A 23,058-nucleotide genomic window follows, 5' to 3' on the forward strand; every position below is an offset into this window, starting at 1 on the left:
TCACCGCTCTACCTCCCACCCCCAGTTTAGCTTTCCCACAAGGGATTAGGAGCTAGGGCCACTGTGAAAGGAAGCATCTGGCAATTAAACTTGGGAAATTCTTGATGCAAGAAACTAGAATAGGAGGCAAGAAGGATCATGCCATATCAGTAGCCTTTCCAGAAGTATGTTGGAAACAAGAGTTGGCCAAGGCTAGTGTTTTCCCAATACAGTCATATCTTGGTTCTCAAACGGAATCCGTTCCAGAAGTCCGTTCGACTTCCAAAAACCAAGGCACGGCTTTCGATTGGCTGCAGGAGCTTCCTGGAAGCTGTGGAAGCCGCATCGGATGTTCGGCTTCCAAAAAATGTTTGCAAACCAGAACACTCACTTCTGGGTTTGTGATGTTTGAGTCGCAAGGTGCTCAAGAACCAAGGTACGACTTGTACTTCTTTGTTATATGCCCTTGGCATGTACTTGCAATTTGGAGGAGTTTTTGGTCTCCCAAGTCTCCACCCCAATGTGCTGCTAGCAAACTGGAAATGACAATAAAATAACAGAACATGATTATTTTTTGGTGCGCTAAGATGTTCAGTTCTGAGATGTTCAGTTTCACTCCTATTAGGACTGGACAATAGATCAATATGTCATCCAAAACCAATTTAAAGTCCATATCGTGATACTGGTTTTATAGTTTTTGACCTGGCAATATATAGTGAATCATGGTGTGTGTGTGTGTGTGTGTGTGTGTGTGCACACGCTATGTAGAAACTGCAATGTGGGAAAAACTGAAGCCAGCTTATGCCTCTACAAAGTTCCATCCTTATTTCAGACATTGTGATGTATCAGTATATCACTGTTTGGGAGCTATAAAAGTAGCCTTGGACAATTTACACCCTTACCTGTAAGATAGCAGGTCAATCAGCCTGGTGAGTCAAGATTGCCCACAGGCCAGAGGTTGCTCACCCCTGGTTTAGAGATGAAGGTCCCTTCTCTTGCCCCAGTGAACAGCACGACCCTGTCAAAGGTTGAAGGGGGTCTGCAACTGTAAATGGATTTTCAGCATAATTTACAATGGACACTGCAAACACAGGGAATAATTTCCCAGTGAAAAATGTGATTATCCTGTAAAAAAAGAAGTGCAGAAGCGGAAACAACTATTGAAGTACTAGTGTCTGTTGGAAACTTTGTTATGGTTGAGTTTGAATAGCAAATTGATTAGCCAGACAATACAATATGATCTTCATTAGTATGAAATCCTTTTCTTAAAAAGTTGTGGGGGGCGGGACTTCTTTGACGTTTGTCTTCCCTGCAGATGATGATAAATGTGTTGAAAAAAAACAATTAGGATGTTGCCACAGCTACGTGTAAATTTCTGTGGGCATTACAACTTTCCTCACAGACTTGAAGTGGGCTGCAGCTTATGAATGCATAGTCAACTGTCATATGCACAAGGTCTTGTTTGGAGGCATTTATTTGTGGGTGTCTAGCAATTAATTTCCACATGTTACATTGGTCACGTTACATTAGTCACAGGTCATATGTCAGAAAACATTTTTTCCACAGTTCCCAATAAACATTACCAAAAGTTTGACATGTCCCGATATTAGCTCCTTATGAATATTGTAGCAGGTGGATTATATTCATTGATACTTTTAGACAAACCAATTATCCAAGTTACAGATAAATTCCTGAGGTTACATCGGTCATTTCTTTTAAAACATAATCAAAAGAAAGCATTTTAAACTACCTGTGACATACTTCTTTATTCTTTCTGTAGCCACAAAGCTAAAGAGGTGGTCGAATAAGATTTTGCTTGGTTATCTTTCACTGTTACAGTGAAGACAGCAAGAGAGCAAAAATAGCAGAATAGATTATGCAAAGTAAGAGATTTTGCCATTTGTTACCGGTTGTAGAACCTAGCTTTTCTAGGTGCAAAATTTTAATTGGTTTTAGTTCAGCCCTGCCCATAGCAAGAAGATTCTAGTTTTGTTGTCCTTGCTTTTCTTAAAAATGGAGGTAGTAACAAAAAGAAAATACACGTGAAATTCTCTCTCTCTCTCTCTCTCTCTCTCTCTCTCTCTCTCTCTCTCTCTCTCTCTCCTGACTCCTCCTATTTTCTCTTTCTAGCCTGTATCCGCTTGGGGAGAACGAATTTACACCAGGGGCTGCATCCCTGCTCTGGAAGCTTGGTTGCCCCGGAATATTTACATCGTGGCAGGAATTTTTGTGGCAATTTCATTATTGCAGGTGAGTTCCTGTTGGCCTGTTGAAGCAGCAAATATTATTTCTTACCCAGTGATTAGATCTGCCTACTATTACAGTGTTTGGGTGATGAAGAATTGTTTGAGACAAATATTTGCGCAAAAGATACCATTTGGTGATCCCATGAATAGAGTTGCTAGCTTCAGATTTCAAAAATAGCAGCACTGGGAATGGAACCTGAATAGAATTTGGCAAGTTGGGGACCAGACCATAGCAGCGCCTAGATTTTCATAGGCTTTCCAGATGCCTGATCATGGCCTCCCGAACAGAAAAAGTTTTACTGGTTGGATCAGTAAAATCCAGGCTGGTTAGTAGCCTGACCGTGTTGTTCTGTTCCTCACCCCCCACCTGCCCGCCCCCTTAGATCAAAAAAATTGCCATATGTTTTGATTTGAGTGTTGTTCTCTTCCCTGCCCCGCATCCTTGGGCAGCTGTTAATGGTCTTCTAAAGGAAAATAGAAGAATGAATGTGTTGTGTTGACTGATCAGTTATGCTCACAAATCTCAGTCTTGCAAATCAATTGTAATAGTTTTCCAACTTGAAATGTGAGCAGTGCTTTTCAATGGAAGAAAGCAGCACAAACCTCATTGGTTCCAAACCAGTTAAAGGCCTAACCTATTTTCCCAGGGCTAAACAGTTCTGCGATATCCCAGCACTGTTGACGAGGACTTCAGTTATTTCCAGGCTAATTTGAAACAGGCTAGCTAAAGAGCCAGAATTTGCACTGTTTTGTTATTTTCATAAAGAGCACCAGACTGCTAAAACATTTTCTTTCTTATAAATAGTGCTTGTTTTGTCTGTCTTTTCTTCTTTGTTAGATATTTGGGATTTTCCTGGCCAGGACACTGATTTGTGACATTGAAGCTGTGAAGGCAGGTTACCATTTCTGAAGACAAGAGAAGAGATCATCTGTAAAGACAAATCAGTTCTCTCCCCACCCCCTGCTATTGCTGTGAGCACAAGGAGAAAAGAAACAAAACCGGAGATCTAGAAAAGTCTTGATACAACTAGAGCATAAAGCCATAATATATCACTTAAAAAACAACAAAAAACATAGTTGGATGCTATCCTGCTTCAGGCTGGAGCAGAAGAACCTGCTCCTCTTCTCACCTGGCTAATGAATAGTTTTACAATGCTGATCTCTCGGAAAGAAGATTTATCATCATCCTTCTGTACACAGATGTGAAATTGCAGCAGGCACCAATGGACTGTGCTAGATGCTCCTACCCGAAAGCTACTACTGTCTAAGGACTGTTGCCTTAGTTTTCCTTTTACAGTAGTTCCTTAGAGGTTAGAATTGTTACATTCCAAAAGTTGGTCAGTGCCTAGAATAACGCCCCATGATGCCAAATGATCACATTTTTGGGTGGGGTTGGGGAAGATACATGAAATGCCTTTAAATATGGAAAACTTGTTCAGGGAATGTTGTGCCTGTTGAGAGATTGAAGCATGCACTGTGTGAGCGTTTTAAGCGAGAGCCATGTTTGTACAGTGTTGCCTGGGGGTTTTAAAAAAAAGGGGGGGGAATGTCGTGTGCCGGGATCAACTGTACAGAAGGGAGGGATTTCCTCTTATTCAGGCCAGATCTTATGTGTCCTTTTTTGATGCTAGAGATCTGAAGAGAACACTGGAGATACTTCAAAAGGACTTGCCTTACCTACCAGGATTTGTAAAGTAAAAGTCAATTGTACGTTCAACAGCATTTGTACGTCCACAGGCCTCCTTTGGAAAGGTCAAAGCTGTCTTCTCGCGCCACGTCTCCTTCTTAATATGGCGTTATTTATAGACCTTTGAACAAGGAAATGTGTCCGCTTAACAGTTTTGCTAACGTTACTTCATATAGTAGTAGTTCGTAAAGCCATTTATCCGTTGGACTGAAGTTTCTCGTTTTGTTAGATACCTGGAGCCATCCCTCTTTGGGCCACATTTCTATCTTTTTTTTTTGTGGCAGTGAAAAATGCATATGCTAAAGTCTCCCAGGTATGTGTAAGTAATTGGATGTATTGGATGTTCAGGGGTATTTGAATCATGCAAAGCTCTTTAAAAGTGTGCACTGGTCATTTCCACTTCATGTACGGCAAATAGATGCTCTTACGCTTGTCAGGTTGCGGCCCATATCAGAGCAAGGTCCCACGGCCTGCCTGCACACAGCTTGTGACTCACCAGGCTGAAAAGAGCCCATCAGCCAGATAGGGATGCTGAACTGATAACACAGTGCTTTGATTTAAACAGGTGAGTTGCTAGAGAAGCTTCTGTAAGTTGCTTTATACAGCTGATGGGCTGCATTCTGCTTGGTGGTGCATAAGCCTACTAGAGCCTGCCATAAAGAGGTGGTTTGTCACCGAGAATGAAAAAAGTGTTAATTTCTCTTTTCAGGATTTTGTCCTCATGGGCTTTCTTTTATGCAAGCTGTTTTAAGATGACCCTCGTTGAAATGGATGGCATGTGCCTTTAGAGTTTTCAACCATCCTTCACAGCCATTCCACATAAATGCTTGTGTAGAACACAGTTCCGAACAGTGAAGTCAGCGATGTGTTTTTTGGGGACGCCCTAGAAAACTCTTCTTTGGATTCTTCCTGACAAAGGACTGAACTTTGGTTGAACTGCTTCTGAGGTTGCCTGATGATTTTTCTTCAGGGACTGCAGACTTGTCTACACTGCCTAACACACTTTTATAAAGTCTGTATTTGTGTAATTTTTGTAAGATTCCCTTTTTTTACTGCATGTAGAATAAGCAGCAGCAACAAAAAGCAAACTGTGTGTGTGTGTGTCTCCTTCATTTAAAGTGGAACATTCCTCTGGCAGAAACATCAGGCAGCACCCCAGTTTGTGCAGGGGTTGCATTCTGGATCATCTTGCATGATGGTGGAGCCTGCCCTACCCCCTTTGCACCCCGTTATACCTGCTTTTCCTGCTACTTCTGGGTTTACAGCGATGCTCATGTGCATGATCGCACACAAAGTGGTTGTTGCCTGTATTTTTTTTTTAAAAAGACCTGAATTTTAAACAACCATTATCTTGAAAATATATGAGCCCATTTTCATGGACTAACCAAACTAATGGGCAGAGATCTAAAACTGCCTTTAGTACAGTGGTACTTGGTTCTCAAACTTAATCCATTATGGCACTCTGTTCCAAAACCAAAGCGTTCCAAAACCAAGGTGCTCTTTCCCATAGAAAGTAATGCAAAACGGATTAATCTGTTCCAGACTTCTAAAAACAACCCCTGAAACAGCACTTGAACATGAATTTTACTATCCAACGAGACCATTGATCCAAAAAATGAAAGCAATAATCAATGTACTGTACTATAAAATAAACAAGACAGTATTGTAGATGGTAAAAATTAAAATTATTATTATTTTCTTAACTGCACTGATGATACTCACTGTTTGGATGGGGGCTTTTATCCATTTCCGCAGTCAGTCAGTCAGTCAGTCAGTCAATCAATCAATCAATCAGTATCTGAGCTGCGTTCCACAGTCACAAAAACAAATTAACCGAAAAAGCCTCAAAAACAAAAATGCAAAATAAATAGCAAAAACAAAAGCACTAAACTTAATCCGTCCCAGAAGCCCGTTTGACTTCCAAAATGTTCGAAAAACCAAGGTGCAGTTTCTGATTGGTGCAGGTGCCCTGGAAACAATAGCCAACAGCCGCATTAGGTGTTCAGCTTCCAAAAATCGTTTGAAAACCGGAACACACACTTCTGGGTTTTCGGCGTTTGGGAACCAAGGTACCACTGTAATTTGCTAACACAGAGAAAAGCTGTTTTTACAAGATGATGGGATGCAAAACCATCTTACAAGTTGTGTTTCCTGGATATTTTTGGTACTCCGAAAGAGAGATGGTGACTGAAGGTGTTTCTACCTTTGTGATCCAGCAGTAGGACCTCCTCAGGCATGTGTAAAGGCTTTTCTGTGATAGCTCAGATAACAAACTCCTTCCAGAGAGTGCCGATGAGCCTCTCTGCTTTATGTTTACTATACTCTCTTCCTGTAGTTGGGAAAAATGACTACGTGCTGATTTTGTTTTTAGGAAACAGTAAGATCCCTGCTTTCTGATTTATGTTCTTATGCCTGGACTCTTTTTCAGTTTGCCCCAGGTAATAAACTCATACCAGTGAACTCTGCATAACTTAAACCCCCACAGCAATCCATTTGGTGGCATGAAGTTTGAACAAAGGATGCAGGAGACTTGCAAATGATAATGCTTATAAGTCATAGAGGAAAACCTCCATGTCTCCAGCTAGCAAAGAAGAAGCTATAATAGCCTGTGAGAGTTAAAGAGCCAGCAGGCAAATTCCTTGACTGATGAATATCAAGTAGCGCTGTGGATTTAGCAGCCAAAAAGACCTCCCCCTGGCACGTTTTTTGCTTGCTGGAAGGCATATTGGGACACAATCCCTAGGAAGCTTTTCCTGAACAAATTGCATTGTGCTGAATTGCATTGTGTGTTGCACAAGAAAGATTTTTAATGGGTTGTGGATGTGCACACAAATGGCCTGCTTTCTCTCTTTTCAAGCTTGTCATCTCAAAGGTGCAACAGTAGTGATTATACAAATTTCTGATTAGGAGAACACCTCCCCCCAGTTTAGAGGCAAACCTCAAAACAAAAAGAATGTTTTTAAAAGTATCCTGCAGTTACATCTGCTCAGAGAAGCCAAGTATAGTGGTACCTTGGTTCTCAAATTTAATCCATTTGACTCCCGAAATGGTTCGAAAACCAAGGCGCAAGGCTTCCAATTGGCTGCAGGAGCTTCCTGCTCTCCAGCGGAAGCCATGGCGAACGTTCGGCTTCTGAAAAACATTCGCAAACCTGAACACTCACTTCCGGCGTTCGGGAACTGATTTGTTCGGGAGCCAAGCCGTTTGACTGGCAAGGTACCACTGTACTCTTCCAGAGTCATTTGTCTGCACATACCCCCTGGTGGGAAGACCATGGGGTGGCCATGTGCCCTACTATACGAAGGACACTTCTCTAGCTGAAGTCTAGTTTAAAGTTGAAGAATCACGAGATGGGAGATCAGGGCATTGATGTTGCCCATCAGCATCATGTAGAGAATAAGCAGCAACAACAAAACGCAAACACTGTGTGCGCGTGTGACTCATTCATTTAAAGTGGAATATTCCTCTGGCAGAAACATTTGGCAACCCCCAATGTGTCCAGGGGTTGCGTTCTGGGTCATCTTGCGCGATGGCAGAGCGCATATACGCCTGCCTGCCCTTCCCCCTTTGAACCCTGTTATTTCCTGCCACTTCTGGGTTTAAAGCGATGCTCTTGTGCATGATTGTGCACAAAGTGGCTCTCCCTAGGTCTTATCAAACATAGTTCTGCCCTTGCCCATAAGGCTATTAGTTTTGACAAAGTTAGCAACCCTAGACAGCTTACAGGAAGGAAAACAGAATCTGATCAAATGCTGTAGGGAGATGATCGGGCTGATACATTATGATAGCTAACTGTTGTCATATTTTTCAGCTTTATTTTACTGATGAAGGCAAGGTTTGCATGTTTGCTTCCTTGAGTAAACACGCACAAAACCAGAATGGCCTTTATGTTACAAACTAGCATGTCTGGGAAAAGAGTAGGCAGGAACCAAACTTCCAAATGCTCAAAGATGCAATTCCTCCATTAATATATTCTGAAGTTCTATAGTTTTTGCCAGGGGCCTGTACATGTGCTTCCCCCATGATGGATGGATATTCTATTCGCACATGATGAGAGGGCGATCTGTGATAACCATTCCACAGTTAAACAAGTGAGTTTAATGGCGTCATTTCTGCTGGAATGCAAGGGAGAATAGGATTTAATCAGGATTTAGTGTTTTGGGGTGATGATGTTGTGGACTTGGAAAGAGGCTTGTGTGAATATCATTTGCCTTAACATCCTATTCAAAAAACCCCATCACCCAAGGCCCTTCAATATAATATTTTTTAAAAAAACAACACACCAGCTCTAGCAATATTTTGCTTGGATGCTTGGACACAACAGATCAAACCTGATGTACTGCTTGTTAGCCAAGGCAGTAGTAAACCACAGTAGCACGTTTGTGCACTAAGTAGATATCCTCATTTATGGTTCAAAGAGGCGGTGCTCCTCATTCAGTATCTGAACAGCCATTAGCGCCTGTTTGGCTACATTACCATTGATGTGGCCACAGAGCTTCTCAAGGGTTTCTTTCATCTTGTCCTCTTCAGCCTCTTTCCGAAGGTCACCTGAAGGAGATCAAACATTTTAGCGGAATAGCTTGCAAAAGTAAAGGCTGAGCAAGCAAGCAGTGTAGTATATAATAGCTTCACCTTACAATTTGGCTTCCTTGATTATGAAACAACAGCGACTCTAATGCACTGGATGCAATCTTGACAGTGGCTCAGCCCCCCCCCCCCCCCGTGTTTCTTTGTGTGGGGTGAGGCAATATTTAAAGTAATATTTTGAGAGAATGTAGGTAACTGCTTCTAGTGGGGAACAACAAATTTTTGCCAGTTCTTTGTTTTTCCTTTATTTTGGGAGGGAGTTTCAGGCATACCTACATTATTGCATGGCTAGTGTAAAGCATTCCCCCAACTAAGACTTTGTCTCAGTTGTCTGTTATTTTTAAACGGAGGTGAGGGGAATTACTCTGTCTTTCCAACATAGTCCTACTTTAGCTCCCCCCCTCCTTTCTTCATTTCGGATCACAGGCAGTTTCCATTTTTGCTTGTTAATATTAATGTTACTCCAACGTCCTTTCCCCACTTGTAAGTATAATTTTATCTTATATTCCGGAAAGGGTTGCCGAATCATAAACAAACCCTGGGCTTCTCTCTCCCCAACCGACTCTCACGCCGAAGAAAATCTTATCTCAATTCAAAACTTTGATCCATGTAGCTGGTATATTCCAAAGTATGTTGTTGCAACCCCTTTCCACCACACGCCAATTTAAAGCCACGCCTCCCTGCTTCCCACATGCCATGCTGGAGCAAGAGCCATGTACCGAGACAAACTGCAAGTGAAGCCCATTGCCCCGTCCCAGGGGGGAATTTGCAAGGATGATTTACCCTCTGTCATCTTTGTTTGCCAATAATAATAATAATAATAATAATAATAATAATAATAATAATAATTTATTTATACCCTGCCCATCTGGCTGGGCTTTCCCCACTCTGGCAAGCTTCCAACCAAATATTAAAATACAGTAATACATCAAACATTACAAGCTTCCCTAAACAGGGCTGCCTTCAGATGTCTTCTAAAAGTTTGGCAGTTGTTGTTCTCTTTGACATCTGGTGGGAGGGCGTTCCACAGGGCAGGCGCCACTACCGAGAAGGAACTCTGCTTGGTTCCCTGTAATTTGGCTTCTATCAGTGAGGGAACCGCCAGAAGGCCCTCGGCGCTGGACCTTAGTGTCCAGGCAGAACGATGGGGGTGGAGACACTTCTTCAGATATACTGGACCCAGGCCATTTAGGGCTTTAAAGGTCAGCACCAACACTTTGAATTGTGCTCGGAAACGTACTGGGAGCCAATGTAGGTCTTTCAAGACCGGTGTTATGTGGTCTTGGCAGCCGCTCCCAGTCACCAGTCCAGCTGCCGCATTCTGGATTAGTTGTAGTTTCCGGGTCACCTTCAAAGGTAGTCACATGTAGAGCGCATTGCAGTAGTCCAAGCGGGAGATAACCAGAGCATGCAGTACTGTGGGCAGATAGGGTCTCAGCCTGCATACCAGATGGAGCTGGTAAACAGCTGCCTGGGACACAGAATTTACCTGCGCCTCCATGGACAGCTGTGAGTCCAAAATGACTCCCAGGCTGCACACCTGGTCCTTCAGGGGCACAGTTACCCCATTCAGAACCAGGGAGTCCTCCACACCCACCCACCCACCTCCTGTCGATGAACCCCCGCTGTCATGGGGACTGCCTCCATTAAGGCAGGTGAGACCGGAAGCCATATTTAGCTGAATCATTGCACATTTTACGATCTTAATTTACTTTGTGTTGATTTTGAGCATATTGAAAACCAACTGGGCGCAGAGAGATAATTGTTACCCCACACATCCATGCTGCGCTGTGGCTGCAAATTTCCCAGTATAAAATGCTCTCGCGTCATGCAGTGACAAATTCTGATTCATACTTATTGGGCTGAAATTACCTGAATTCAGGAGGCTACACAACAGACCTATTGAATTATATTTCACCTCTGGGCCTGTGCTTTCATCTTGGAGAAGTTTATGTATGTTCTGAACAAGCTTGGCCTCTTTAAATGTGTCTTTGATGATTTCTGCAAAGGAGATAAATGTTTAACTTAATAATTGAAATTATTTCCCCCCTCAAACAATTGCTACAAATAAAGATCCCTAGCTGCTTGTAGACATGATTCCCTCACCCCCCAAAAAAAAACCCTAATATACAAATAGGCTAGTCTTGAATTTCCTGTATTTGTTAAAACAGACTGCTCCTTTTCAAAGTTTTCACATCAGAAACATCCATGGGTGTTTATGACTAATGCTTGTTGGAGCTTTGTTCCTCGAGCCCTGGGAAACCAAGAATCACTTGAGCTCCACAGGGACCAGCCCCCTTTTCTATAGGATTCATTTCTGCGTTTCTCTGTCGTAATATAAATTTCCTCTTCCTCCCATTACACCTTGACGATGAAGCTAAGCACGTCCTGTAAACAGCTCAGGCTCACCTCACTAACTTGAATCTTGCTCAGCCTTTCTCTGCTTTTTGGCTTCGCTTGCCAGATCAGCTTCCTAGTGTCCTCTGCTTGCTCGGATTTCCACCCAGAAATTCTGGGCGGCACCAGCTCCTCCGAGAAGTGTCAAAAGGAAGTGGATAAAGTATCCAACAGCTTTATCTATTAAAGCCTGGGTAAGTGAATCGGGCCCATGTTTTGTTGAATGAATGCCCACTTAAAGAACAACATCTAGGAAATAAATGCTTGAATACCTAAATTGACCGCAGAAGCTATCGCCAAGGCAATCAGGGCTTCATTCTGCATTATGGCATGTTCACTGGTTGCCATAGAAACCAGGTGCTTCATTGCCTGGGCCTCTTGAATGGCTTTGACAACTTCCTGCTTACAAAACAACAAGAGATTGCTGAAGTCTGTGGTGATCCAGGATTTTGTTTTGGGGGAGGCGGGTAATTAGGAACAGAAGTGGTTATGGATAACACTTGAATAATAGACTCCATGGCAGCTCGCAAATTGATGAGAATTTTGTCTTTGTACATGAAAGAAGCTCAGAGTTGCCCCTCCCCACCAAATGTTTGGAGATGAAAGTCTCTTCTGAAGTTGCTATATTCAATTGAACATCATTTAAGTTCACTTGCAGTGACTGGAGAGCACTGTTCTGATTTCTTCTTAATAACTGCTGTGATTCTTGTGTACAATATATAAATTCACTTCATTGCCTGAGAACAGTGGGCGTGAAAATAGCATTGGCCAGTGGTTCCCAATTAGCTAATTACTGAGGACCCCCTTTTTTTCAAAAGCCAAGCTACGTACCCCCTACTTTTGAAAATTTTGATAACTCTATGGTAGTTAACTCTGCAAAGCAATTTTTTGAATTTGTCCTCATAAAATAAAGGGGTGTGTGTCAAAAGCAGTTTTTCCAGATGAGTTTCTGGGGGGCACTGCCAGACCTTGAGAATATGTTGTGCGAACATGCTCCCAGAACCCATTGCATCAAAGGCAGCATAGAACCTGTGCTGCAACTCTCACTTTCAAAGTGGAATACAAAACACAAATTGATGAGACTAGAAAATGGATCAAACCCAACGCCTTTCGTACCTGAGAACAACTGTGACGCAAAAGTGATGCAAGCAGTCGGTTTGCTTCTCCGCAGACTCCAGCGTGGTCGTTTGAATTGCACCATTGCACCAGCCTGTTGAGCAGCACCGGATCCTGGCCCAGTTCCTCTGCTGCATCAGCTGAAAGACAAAGATTGGAGCAATATTGTGCGAAGTCTTCAGTGAAGCAGCCGGCAATTCTCCCCTCTGTCCCTTTTACTTTAATTGTCAACTGCAGGTGGAGTACGCCTGGGTGAATAAAGCCTTTATTTGTTTCTGAGTTATACGTATTTACCACTTGGTGCCAGCATCATCAAATGTGATGGTTTTGAGTTTGTGGATGGGCCATCACAGTTCAAGCACAACAGGCAGAACTTGCATATAATCTCAAATAAAACATTTTTAATGGGGGAAATGTGCATTCAGGAAAGGAAGATGTGGCAGGTGGCATAGCATTTTTTGTTAGGACTCTAACAAGCCAATCACAGTTATACAACAGAGGTTAATTTGATCACTTGAATTGTCTCTTGTCTTTCTCAAGGTATTGTGTTGGAGAGGTGCTGGAGTTTGACAAAGATCTATCTCACAAATGAAAATAAATTGTTTGACATTGCAGTCATTAAGGGATAAACGTACACGCATGACCCAAACCCTGAAGACTCAGCTGAATGCAGGAACAATAATACTCTACTGGATAAAACATTCTGTGTGAGACAAAATGCAACTTCTGTCTGTGGAATTGTATCTGACAGCCCATTCACATCCCCCCAATCTAATAAATCTGCATGCGTAAATTGGCACTAGTTTTAGGAAATATACGGTAACAATTGTCTCAAAAGAAATTTCATGTGCACATGTAATGGGTGGCTCAATTGTGGAGAGATGCGGATATGAGAACTGCTGTTGGTAAACAACCCCTTTTCTCTGTTGGTGCTGCTGAAAAACGATTAGCACCGAGGGTTCAGATATCTATAATTAAAAATGGGAACCTGCCGTTCTAAATTCTGCAGGCATCAACACACCCGGTGATTGTCACGGTAATGAATTTACACTAGATAATGCAATCAACTAATTTAGCAGGGACTGGTTAGAAGACACATGTTCACGGTAGTGTATTGTGCTGAGTTAATTAAGGTCAATGTTGGCTCATGGGTAAATAGAACAGACGACAATTAAGGTGGGAGGCTTCTGAGCTCACTGCCATGGAACGGTACATCTTAGCAGGAAGTTGGGGTTTTCTTGTATTTGCTAGTTACAGTAACATACGAGCTTGAGGGTCTGTGTGCCAAAATTCTCTCATCCCAGGAGCCAGCAAGTGTTAAAAGCTAATCAAGCCGCCTAATTCTAATAGCCAAGATAGCTTCCTGGTGAGGTGATGGGGGGATTAAGGGGCTCAGTGAAGACAGCAAATGGGTGGGGCCCCTCCCTTAACAGAAAGCCAGAGAGCAAAGTTTGGCAGTGATGTGACCTGGAAGTAAAGCAGCAAGCCGGAGAGTCAGAGCAATGTTTGAGTTCAGTTTGAATCCAAGGAAGAAACAAGACCCTTTTGGGGTGTTAATGCTGTGAACCCCTCCTTCATAGGCTCAGGTTGTGTTGCAATGGGACAGCACAGACAGCAGAGCATGAGACTTTTAATCTCAGGGTTGTGGGTTTGAGCCCCATGTTGGGCAAAAGATTTCTGCATTGGTTTGTCGTTTCCAGAATACCACTTTCCTTTCAGGAATCCCATTGGTTCTGCATGGCCTGAGCACACCAATACTTCTGGGTGAGGGTGAACCTCTGCCTGGACAAGAGCCAAATACTGCCACTGCCGGCTGTTCTAGATGTCTTCAAAGCACTTCCATAACCCAGCATTCTTGCTTGTCCTTGGCCACAATTTTGATGGAGGTTGGAGGCAGCTCTTCATGGGAGTTAAGCAACAGCTGTGAATGGGCTATTTGTGGGATCTGGGAAGAACATAGGCTCTTGAGTTCTCCTGTGTGAGGTGTAGGAGGACATCTGCTTAAGGGAAATGGCCTGCTCATAATGGAATACACAGACACAATGTAGTGTCAGAATCTGCATTACGACCGAGCTGATAAAGCTCATCTTCCGGAATCGCCCTCCGATGTGATTAACGACCTGAGACTTTGATGAGGCTCCAGCCACATTCCCATTCAGCAGAGAATCAAAGCACACAGGGAAGTGATGAGATTTATGGCTACATCGCTATGAGTTTTATTACTAAGCTACGCAGACAGAAAACACATCCTCTCTCTGTGAAAGGCAGAAAGCAACTGAAACAAACAAAGGAACAGGAAACCAATAGCGTCACATCCGTCTCCCATCTCCCGTGAGACTTCCAACAGTATGGAATGTGTGGAATGCAAAATAGAGTCTTGTGACTCCAAAGCACTGCACAGTGGCAAACAGAAACTAACATGTAGATGTGAGCCTTTATGGAGCCACCCCCTTGCAGCCTACTTCCAAACACTTGTCCTTGGAATGTAGCCCTCAAACTGCACTCTCCTTTGCATTGAATTGGTTGTGCATCATACAGCTTAGTACCTTGACAGATATCACATCCATTGACTAATTTTAAATCTGCATTCAAAAAGGCCCTTCTGTCATTGGTCTGATGCTCTGAACTCGATCTAACCACACCGATAAGAACACTTTCCTGATTATTGCATAACAATGGTTCCCTTGTTTGCTATGCAGTCCTAAAGAGGGACTAGCTTGAAAGCCCTTTATATTCTCCTACCTTGACCGTCCACCAACATTCGTAGTGTCCCAAGAAGCTTAAACTGAACAGGAGGCATCTCCGACCTCAAAAGCATCTGGATACGTTGGCCAACACCTTCGTCTAGCATCTGCACTTTGTTAGCCACTGGGAAATGGGTCAAAATGATCAGAATTACAATTGTTGATCTGGATCTCAATATCTGAATGACAAGTTGCCGCTAAGCTACTAAAGGCCACAGAATGTATAGTCAGTGCATGACAAAAATCAAGGTGTACAGCAGCTCTTTGAACAAAATGTTTTGGATTGCCTGCTAAAAAATCCTATTTAGATCTAGATTTCATTAGCACATTTCAAAATATTTGCATCAACAAGGTAGTATGGACTTCATTTAGAAAACACGTGACTTCAAAAACAGAAAACATTCTAAACAGTTGTTCAGCAACCCATTGTGTTTCATTTGATCCGCACACTGACTTTTTATTAGCCCAAATTAAAGGGGAATAGGAATTCAGTATTCTAATACCAAATGAACAAATCCAGCATGAATCCAGCATTTTAGAGGAGCTGCAGTGACAGCTCTGCCATTATGGACAAGTCCAGAGACCTCCCTAATCAAGAGGGGGCGAGGACAGAAAAATACAATTAATTACAATTAAACTGATTAATTCTCTGAATAAAGCTCCAAATGACAGACCTGTACCACAAATTACAGCTTCAAGTGGGCCCAATTCAGATCAAGACCATGACACAGAAGGAGGGGAGGTTGACTGTTTTTCCAATGTCGTTTTCCTGATGAAAACCCTCCACCCAGCAGCTATTTGTCTCTTTTGGGAAATCAGATATATCTGCTGATACATATTTCCAACTTGTTTTTTGTTTTGGATAGATTAAGTGACTTTGAATAAAAAACAACCCCCCACAATAAATGCTCTCCGTGCAACCTGAAGCAAAACAAAAACAAAACACAAACCCAATATTTTAAACCTTTGCATTCATTATTTTGGTTTGCATGTGTTTCCCAACACCTGTGCAAGAGTGTCATGCACATGTTGATATGTTTAGGGAAGGGTTTCAAAAGGTTGCCAGCTGCCACTGCAGATATGGAGACAATGATGTCTAGTCAAAAGTTTAACTTCCGCTCTTAACGATACAGAACCTATAGGTGGTTTGACAAATTGTACCGAAAGACTACTGAGAAAGATAGATTGGGAAATATCCCAGTGGTCATTATCTTTCCTTCAAGATCAAAGTACACTTCACCTGATAGGATATTTACATATCCCTCCATTTTTGAACATGTCTTTCTGCCCCCAAACTCCCCACACCAGGCTCCTTGAGTGAAGCAATTCCAGGTAATCATTAAGAGCAAACTTCCCTGGGAAGAGAAGTATCCAACCTACCAAGCAATTTCCGGACAGTCTGCGTGCTTTCTTTCTTCCTAGCCTAGGGCAAGTGCAGCAGACAGGCATCCCTTGCTGGCAACTTTAGAGTGCTGGGAATCTGACGGCTAATTAACTTGTTTGTAATTTCCTTGGGCTTCGCTAGCAGAAAGTTCAGACTGTAGGCCCTCGAGTGTGGAATGATTTTCAAAGAGAGCTCCCTGGGCAGGGCTCTGAGGGTTTAATCAATTAATGAGGCCCCTTGCGCCTGCCCATACATTTTTAAAAATACTGTTTCTAATTGATTTCATTTCATGTTCAACTTGACTTTTTCATCTGTGGCTGTGTTTTTGCGTATTTCTTTTTTTAAAAAAATAATAATACTGATATTTTAGCAAATCAACAGAGAATACAGTTTCAGCGAAAGACCCAGATGATGTGTGTTGTATTAACAGAGACTGCTTTGTTACTGGAATGGCTCAGATGCTTAATCTCTAGGGTTCAAGCCCCACATTAGGCAAAGGATTCCTGCATTAAAAGGGGTTGGACTTGATGACCCTGATGGTCCCTTCCAACTCTACAATTCTATGATTTTAAGGAAGGATGGGGTTGAAACCAACTGAGTGGGAAAAGGGTTGCTTTTTCTTACATGTTTTTCTCATCAAAGCAAACCGCTTCTGGTATGTTGGGGTTTTCTTCTCAGCTGTCACTATTTTGTGGGAGGGATTCAATTGCATACTAGCAAATTTGGGTTTGCACAACTAAAGTGGATAAAAGCTCTCTGCTGCAACAAACCATTTTTTAAATAAAAGGATGTTGCAGTAAGGAAACTGGTGGGGAAATGGACTAAAAGTTGTGGGGTAACAATTGATGGGAAGCTGTATAACCTCTGTACAAATTTTTTTTGGAATTAATGCTTAACAAACAATGGTGAGCATAGAAACTCTTTGCAAACTCAGGATGAATGCTCAATAAACAGGTTGTTTAGAAGTGACCACCTCCACCTCCAGACAGTGATGAAAACCAAATGTAACTAAAGAAAAATGGATGAGCACTGTGCCAAATAGGTTTGTCACCACAAAAAGCCTATTTTTAGTCCAATATTTTCTTGAGCGAAATAACACCCTCCAACATTTTAAAGATAAAAGGGGACATTTGTATGTATTCTAGCGATCACCACCTTTGCTCCTTTTGCTGCTATTGAACATTGTTGAGGGTTCTTCTCTGCCCAGTTTGCCTTCATTACAGGAATCACATCCCATTGAAAAGTAAAGGATTCTCAGGTTCTCATTGTATATATTACAGAATAGCTGCAATTCATGCACCCTATCTAAGCTAAAGAAACACAGGAAGCTGCCTGTTCATCCATCTAACCTGGTATTGTCTATTCTCAGTTGGCTATGTTTCTTTAGGGTTCCAGGCAAACATTCCCTCCCATCACCACCTGATACCTGATTCTTTTACCTGGAAATGCCCATATTTTTATTGAGGACTTTCTGCATCCAAATATGTGATAGACTATGGGGCTAGGAGTCTTCCTCCTTTACAGATTATGAGTTCTCAATGGAAAGAAAGTATTGTATTTGCATTTGTGTCCATTGATGTGCATTTACACATACAGTATGTGTGCTGATATCAATATGCCACCCTTCCAACCCCTGAGATTTATGATCTACATGCCAATGAGGTGGTGGTGGGTGGCTGAATGTGAAGAACTCCAGTGCACATATGTTTACAGAGAAAACTCCTTTCAAGGCATTCTCAGCATCTCTCATCAAAGATAACAGATGGACAGAGTTTTACAAGGAACAGGGTCCAGGAAATAGAGAGTCCCACTCTCACACATTCCACTTCTGCCCTACTGCATAACTTTAATTTTAATTTTGTAGTTGTTCAGTTAGATAATTTGTGGTGCGACTTTTGTTGTACCTGGTATAGCAAGGTTTCGGAGAGCACTCAGGGCAGCATGTTGAACAGAGACATCTCCACTTTCCACATGTTGCTCCAAAAGGTCCAGAAGTTGATGTACGATTCCCAGCTGCACCATCCGCACACAGTTGCTGTCTTGAAGAAGCAGAGGAGAAGAAAGCTGATAATATAAACTTCCAACTTAATTCTTCTTCTTATTATTAAGTTTGGTGGTGCTGTGGGTTAAACCACAGAGCCTAGGACTTGCTGATCAGAAGGTCAGCGGTTCGAATCCCTGTGACAGGGTGAGCTCCCGTTGCTCGGTCCCCGCTCCTGCCAACCCAGCAGTTCGAAAGCCCAAAGTGCAAGTAGATAAATAGGTACCGCTCTGGCGGGAAGGTAAACGGCGTTTCCGTGCGCTGCTCTGGTTTGCCAGAAGCAGCTTAGTCATGCTGGCCACATGACCCGGAAGCTGTACGCTGGCTCCCTCGTCCAATAAAGCGAGATGATCGCCGCAACCCCAGAGTCGGCCACGACTGGACCTAATGGTCAGGGGTCCCTTTACCTTTATCTTGCCACCCTATACCCATGGATCTTAGGGCAGTTCACAATATGAAATAACTACACACACACACACTAAAAACCAAAACATCAAAATAAGATTTTAATGACAATACTTCATATAGGACAACAGTAAAGCTGTAGATCAGTTCTGGTAACCTTTCTCCTTTTTAAACCTTCCAGAGGTACCTGGAACTTTTGCCAAAAGCATGATTTGTGGCAACATTTCAACAGCAAAGGGGAAGATATTATTATTGTGCACTCTGTGTGTGTGTGTGTGTGTGTGTGTGTGTGTTTTAAACCTGCATTTTGACCAATAGATTTTTAATTCAGTAATGTTCATGCAAGAAGCTGGAGAGCTGATGTGGTTGCAGAAGCGGTAGCTTAAATGTCGACAGCATATAACAATAAGAGAAGTTGCATGCCGTCATTTGCAAGCACAAAACACAAAATGGATTTGTCTGTTGCGCTATGTTAAAAACGGAAGCTTCTGCTAGCAGAATGTTGTGCGAGCAGGCTGCCACGAATGGATATTGCCGAATGAATTATTGCTTTTATTGATCTTAAGAAAAGCATCCTGGGAACTTTTTTGGGCTGAGCAGCAGGATAAAATGCGTTCAGTAAATAAAGTATATAGGTATGTTTACCATTCCTGGCAAAGTTAGCAATGGCCAGAGCCCCCGTCAGCTGTAACTGGGTGTGCTTGGATGCAAGCCATGTTCCAACACTCTGGTAGATAACACCATTCCCTTCTGCAAACAGCTGCTGCATGGATTCATCTGTAGTACAACAAGCAGAGAGTTACTGATTGGATTATTATAGCTTTGTTTATTGCTGTGAAGAGAAGCACCTCTCTATGGGCTTTTCTGTATAGCCTGGTAGCTGATGCCTCTTGTGAATAGCTACTGGAGGTCAGGTGATGTTAGGGTGGCGGCTAACACATCACCACAAACAAGGAAATGCATAATAATAAAAAGAGAACAAATATTTGCATACATTGTTTTCTCTGTATGGATTCAAATAATGATAAACATGATTTAAATTGAAATACAGTGTTTCTCAACATAGCAGGAAAGTTGACACCTAAGAGCTGCAGGTGACGGTTGCCCTAATTTCATGTGTGGTGGAGAGCCCAGAGGGAGAGAATGGGAGCTAAGAAATGAGGAGAAACAAAACAGATGGAAGGAGAAGGAAAACCCTCTGCAAGTGATCCCTTCACTGTCCTTTCTTTGGCAGACCACTGGGGGAAGAAGAAGAAGAGGGAGGAAAAAAGAAGAGGTGGACTGCCCATTTTGGTCTCTGGTCATGCTTACTGCTAGGCCCAGATACCGCTACCACCCAACCCCTGAGAGATTATTCTCAAGAAAAAGCAGATCTCAAGAGAAAAACAGGTCCACCACCCCTTATGTGAGAGGAGGTATCTTCATGCTGCCACCAAAATATTCAGCATGATATCTGACATTTTCCTTCATCACATAGAAATGTGTTTGTTAGCACTAGTTGCTGCAGCAAGGATAGTCCATAAGTTCTCCAGGTGGACTACTAACACAATGTTGCACATGTTACAACATTGGACTGTGGCTCTTCCAGTTTGGTCTGAGCTGTGGCGGAGGTACAGGTTTAAGCCATGGCCAAGACACCACATACAACCAGTCTTGCAAGTGGCACAGAAATGGCATTAAGAAACCCAGAACAGAGAGAGATGAATCTCTGAAGAAGGTTGATCCCAAGTTCCTGTGGAATATGCATTTTGCAAAGCAACACAAGGGCTGAAGAAAATGCAGGCCAATAATGCTAAGAATGCCAAATCACCAGCTTGGCAAAAGGGACTGGGCTCACAGTTGTTTTCTTCTCTTTTCACTCTAGGCATTTTGTAGAAATAAAACTAAATATAACATGTGGTGGGAAAACAACAACTACAGTGGACTGTGGAGAAGCCAGAATTGGTTTCAACTTCCTCCATATGCTGAAGGTAAGACACAGCTCACTCCCGAGTCAATTACAGATAGGTAGCCGTGTTGGTCTGCCATAGTCAAAACAAAAAAAATCTTTCCAGTAGCACCTTAAAGACCAACTAAGTTAGTTCTTGGTATGAGCTTTCGTGTGCATGCACACTTCTTCAGATACACTGAAACAGAAGTTTCCAGACCATTGCCCATCACCCATTCCCACCACCCTTCTGAGTAATACCCCTCCCCACCTTCTCACTATATAGAAGGGTCTGGAAACTTCTGTTTCAGTGTATCTGAAGAAGTGTGCATGCACACGAAAGCTCATACCAAGAACTAACTTAGTTGGTCTTTAAGGTGCTACTGGAAAGATTTTTTTTGTCCCGAGTCAATGTAAGTGACCAAAAATCAACATTAAGAAAAACAAAAACAACCCCAACCTGCCTAATTCATTAACATAAGTGACTTGTTGTCCTCACTATCCCCACCAGTAAATATTAAGTGAACAACTGGATAATTAATTGGATGCTTATTTTACACAGATTGCTTTCTGTCTGTAGTAATCACTACAATTTTGTAACCATAAAAAGAATTAACTGTAATTCCCAAGTGTTTATATTTGAAACAGATGCCAAGACTCCTCTCTTTATCTAGTTAGATGAAACAATAAGAAGCAGAAATGAATTTCTTCTTCTGATAAAATTACCCTTGTCAGATTAGCTAAATTTAACGTACTGCAGATAAGCTAAAAGCAAACTTATATAGACTTGAGGTCAGGTATTACAAAGGCTCCAGTAATTTCATCTTACTCCCTGGAGGGATGGGAAACCTGCAGCTTCCAAGATATTACTGTACTCTGACTCCCATTAGCCCTAGCCAGCAAGGCCAATGGTTGAGGTTGATGGGAGTTGTGGTCCAACAGCATCTTGAGGGCCACAGGTTCTACACCCACCCACAATGTCGGAGATGCTGACTCAATCATCCTCCTGCAAACTTTGGCCAACAGCTAGCTGACTAGCCCTTAAATGCCCGAGGCGAACTTGTATATACGCAGGGCCAAACACTAGCATTACAATCATACTACACAGGTATCATTCCTTTTTGTTTCCATTTTTTAAAAAGCCATCTGTGGTGGAAAATTCCCCCCAGGAATCTGGAAATGGCAGACCGCAGCTGCGTCTGTAGCAAGGAAAAGGAAGCACTGAAGCAGATGGCCCTCCTGCAGCTGTTCTTGTTTTGTGCATCTGGACTCGCTCTCCCTGGGCTCGCTCATTCTTACCTCCAAGTAGCAATGACACAATCAGATCCGACGCAGCCTTCAAGCTGCACACATCTTCTGGCTTGGAAGTGTCTTGCAGCCTCTGCAGGATCTCAACTATGGCTTCCTGAATACCAGCTTCAACCAACTGAGATTTTAGGGCATCTGCGGAAGTCATGATAAACAAACATGTTTAAAGCTTCTTGCCGAGTGTTGCTAACCACAGACAAATGAGGGCTCATTCTCACACTATGATTTACATCTCATCCTAATAACATGCTGGTGCAGGAGCTTACCCAGGGTTTGTGTTTCCTTTTGGAAATGAGGCACAGCAGAGACTGTGGTGTCTTTATGGCATATGGTTTATTTACAAATGTATACAACTTGAACAATGGAGGGGTTCGTAGCATTAACACCACAAAAGGGTTTTGTTTCTCGCAAAGACATCCTTGAATTCAAACAGAAATCAAACACTCCAACTCTTTCCAGTCACTTCCCTACAAACTCTGCTCTAAACTCTGGCTTTTGTCCTTCTCACTAACCATAGGCCAGAAGAATTATAGAATCATAAAATTGCAGAAGCCCCCCCCCCCACTTGCTGTCTCACACAGAGCTCCTTTCCTTTCTTTCCCTAAATGACTCACCTCCACCTCCAGGTGATCACCTCAAGAGGAAGCTAGCCTGGTTTATATTATAACACTTTCAAAATCCAGGGGTTCAGGAAGCTGGCCTGGCTTGATTAGCTTTAAACATTTGTTGGATCCAGGGATTAGCAGGACCTGGCACTCACAAACTCATAACAATGTGAAGTAAGATTGTGTGAGAAGAACAAGGTCATGCTATGTGGAGGAGACCCCGATACAGGAACTTCCCATGTGATCTCTTATGACATACCTACATGTATCAATTTTATAGAACTGCCACAAATGTCCTCAAGTTTGGTGAGGATGCTGAATGCTCTCTATCAGAGATGCCTAGTGATGTCTGCCCCAAACTACAATACCCAGGGTTCCCTGGCAAGAGGGAATGACTATTAAACTAATATAATTCTGTAGCATAGATATATTCTTTAACTGGTATAGTAAGGAAAAAAGTCATAGAGAAGTTGCACCCATGCTTCTGGGATAACTTTTGTAGTGTGTCTGTTACTCAACCAAAAAAAGATTCGTAGGTTGGAAGGGTCAATATAACACATCTTAAAAACCTGTCTCCACACTAATTTTGCCTCTCCTGCCTCTACTTTGCTGACAAAGGTCTACTAAGAAAG

General features: G+C 42.5%; 2 protein-coding genes and 1 long non-coding RNA gene across 6 annotated transcripts in view; 1 reads left to right on the forward strand and 2 right to left on the reverse strand.

Moving 5' to 3' along the window:
* Window positions 1-5,000, forward strand: part of TSPAN14 (tetraspanin 14) — a 45,492-nt gene extending 40,492 nt beyond the window's left edge. For both annotated transcript variants that reach the window (XM_083740520.1, XM_083740521.1), the window contains exons 8-9: window positions 2,110-2,229; window positions 3,064-5,000. In XM_083740520.1, the coding sequence (XP_083596646.1) occupies window positions 2,110-2,229; window positions 3,064-3,135 (192 nt within the window). In that variant the 3' untranslated portion in view covers window positions 3,136-5,000. The remainder of the gene's footprint in view (window positions 1-2,109; window positions 2,230-3,063) is intronic.
* Window positions 1,438-2,162, reverse strand: LOC310845498. Its single transcript, XR_014564809.1, has 2 exons — window positions 2,088-2,162; window positions 1,438-2,047 (listed from the first exon to the last, which is right to left on the reverse strand). It is a non-coding gene; the product is annotated as an uncharacterized lncRNA (long non-coding RNA).
* A 2,987-nt stretch (window positions 5,001-7,987) lies between the features above and the next one.
* LOC310845364 (rap1 GTPase-GDP dissociation stimulator 1-like) overlaps window positions 7,988-23,058 on the reverse strand; it is a 38,303-nt gene continuing 23,232 nt past the window's right edge. For all 3 annotated transcript variants that reach the window (XM_083740444.1, XM_083740445.1, XM_083740446.1), the window contains 8 exons: window positions 21,813-21,956; window positions 19,232-19,363; window positions 18,045-18,179; window positions 14,755-14,880; window positions 12,013-12,152; window positions 11,169-11,295; window positions 10,372-10,500; window positions 7,988-8,460 (listed from right to left, as the gene is read on the reverse strand). In XM_083740444.1, the coding sequence (XP_083596570.1) occupies window positions 8,318-8,460; window positions 10,372-10,500; window positions 11,169-11,295; window positions 12,013-12,152; window positions 14,755-14,880; window positions 18,045-18,179; window positions 19,232-19,363; window positions 21,813-21,956 (1,076 nt within the window). In that variant the 3' untranslated portion in view covers window positions 7,988-8,317. The remainder of the gene's footprint in view (window positions 8,461-10,371; window positions 10,501-11,168; window positions 11,296-12,012; window positions 12,153-14,754; window positions 14,881-18,044; window positions 18,180-19,231; window positions 19,364-21,812; window positions 21,957-23,058) is intronic.

Source organism: Podarcis gaigeae (genome assembly GCF_964106915.1).
Source record: "Podarcis gaigeae genome assembly, chromosome: 5".
Taxonomy (NCBI): domain Eukaryota; kingdom Metazoa; phylum Chordata; class Lepidosauria; order Squamata; family Lacertidae; genus Podarcis; species Podarcis gaigeae.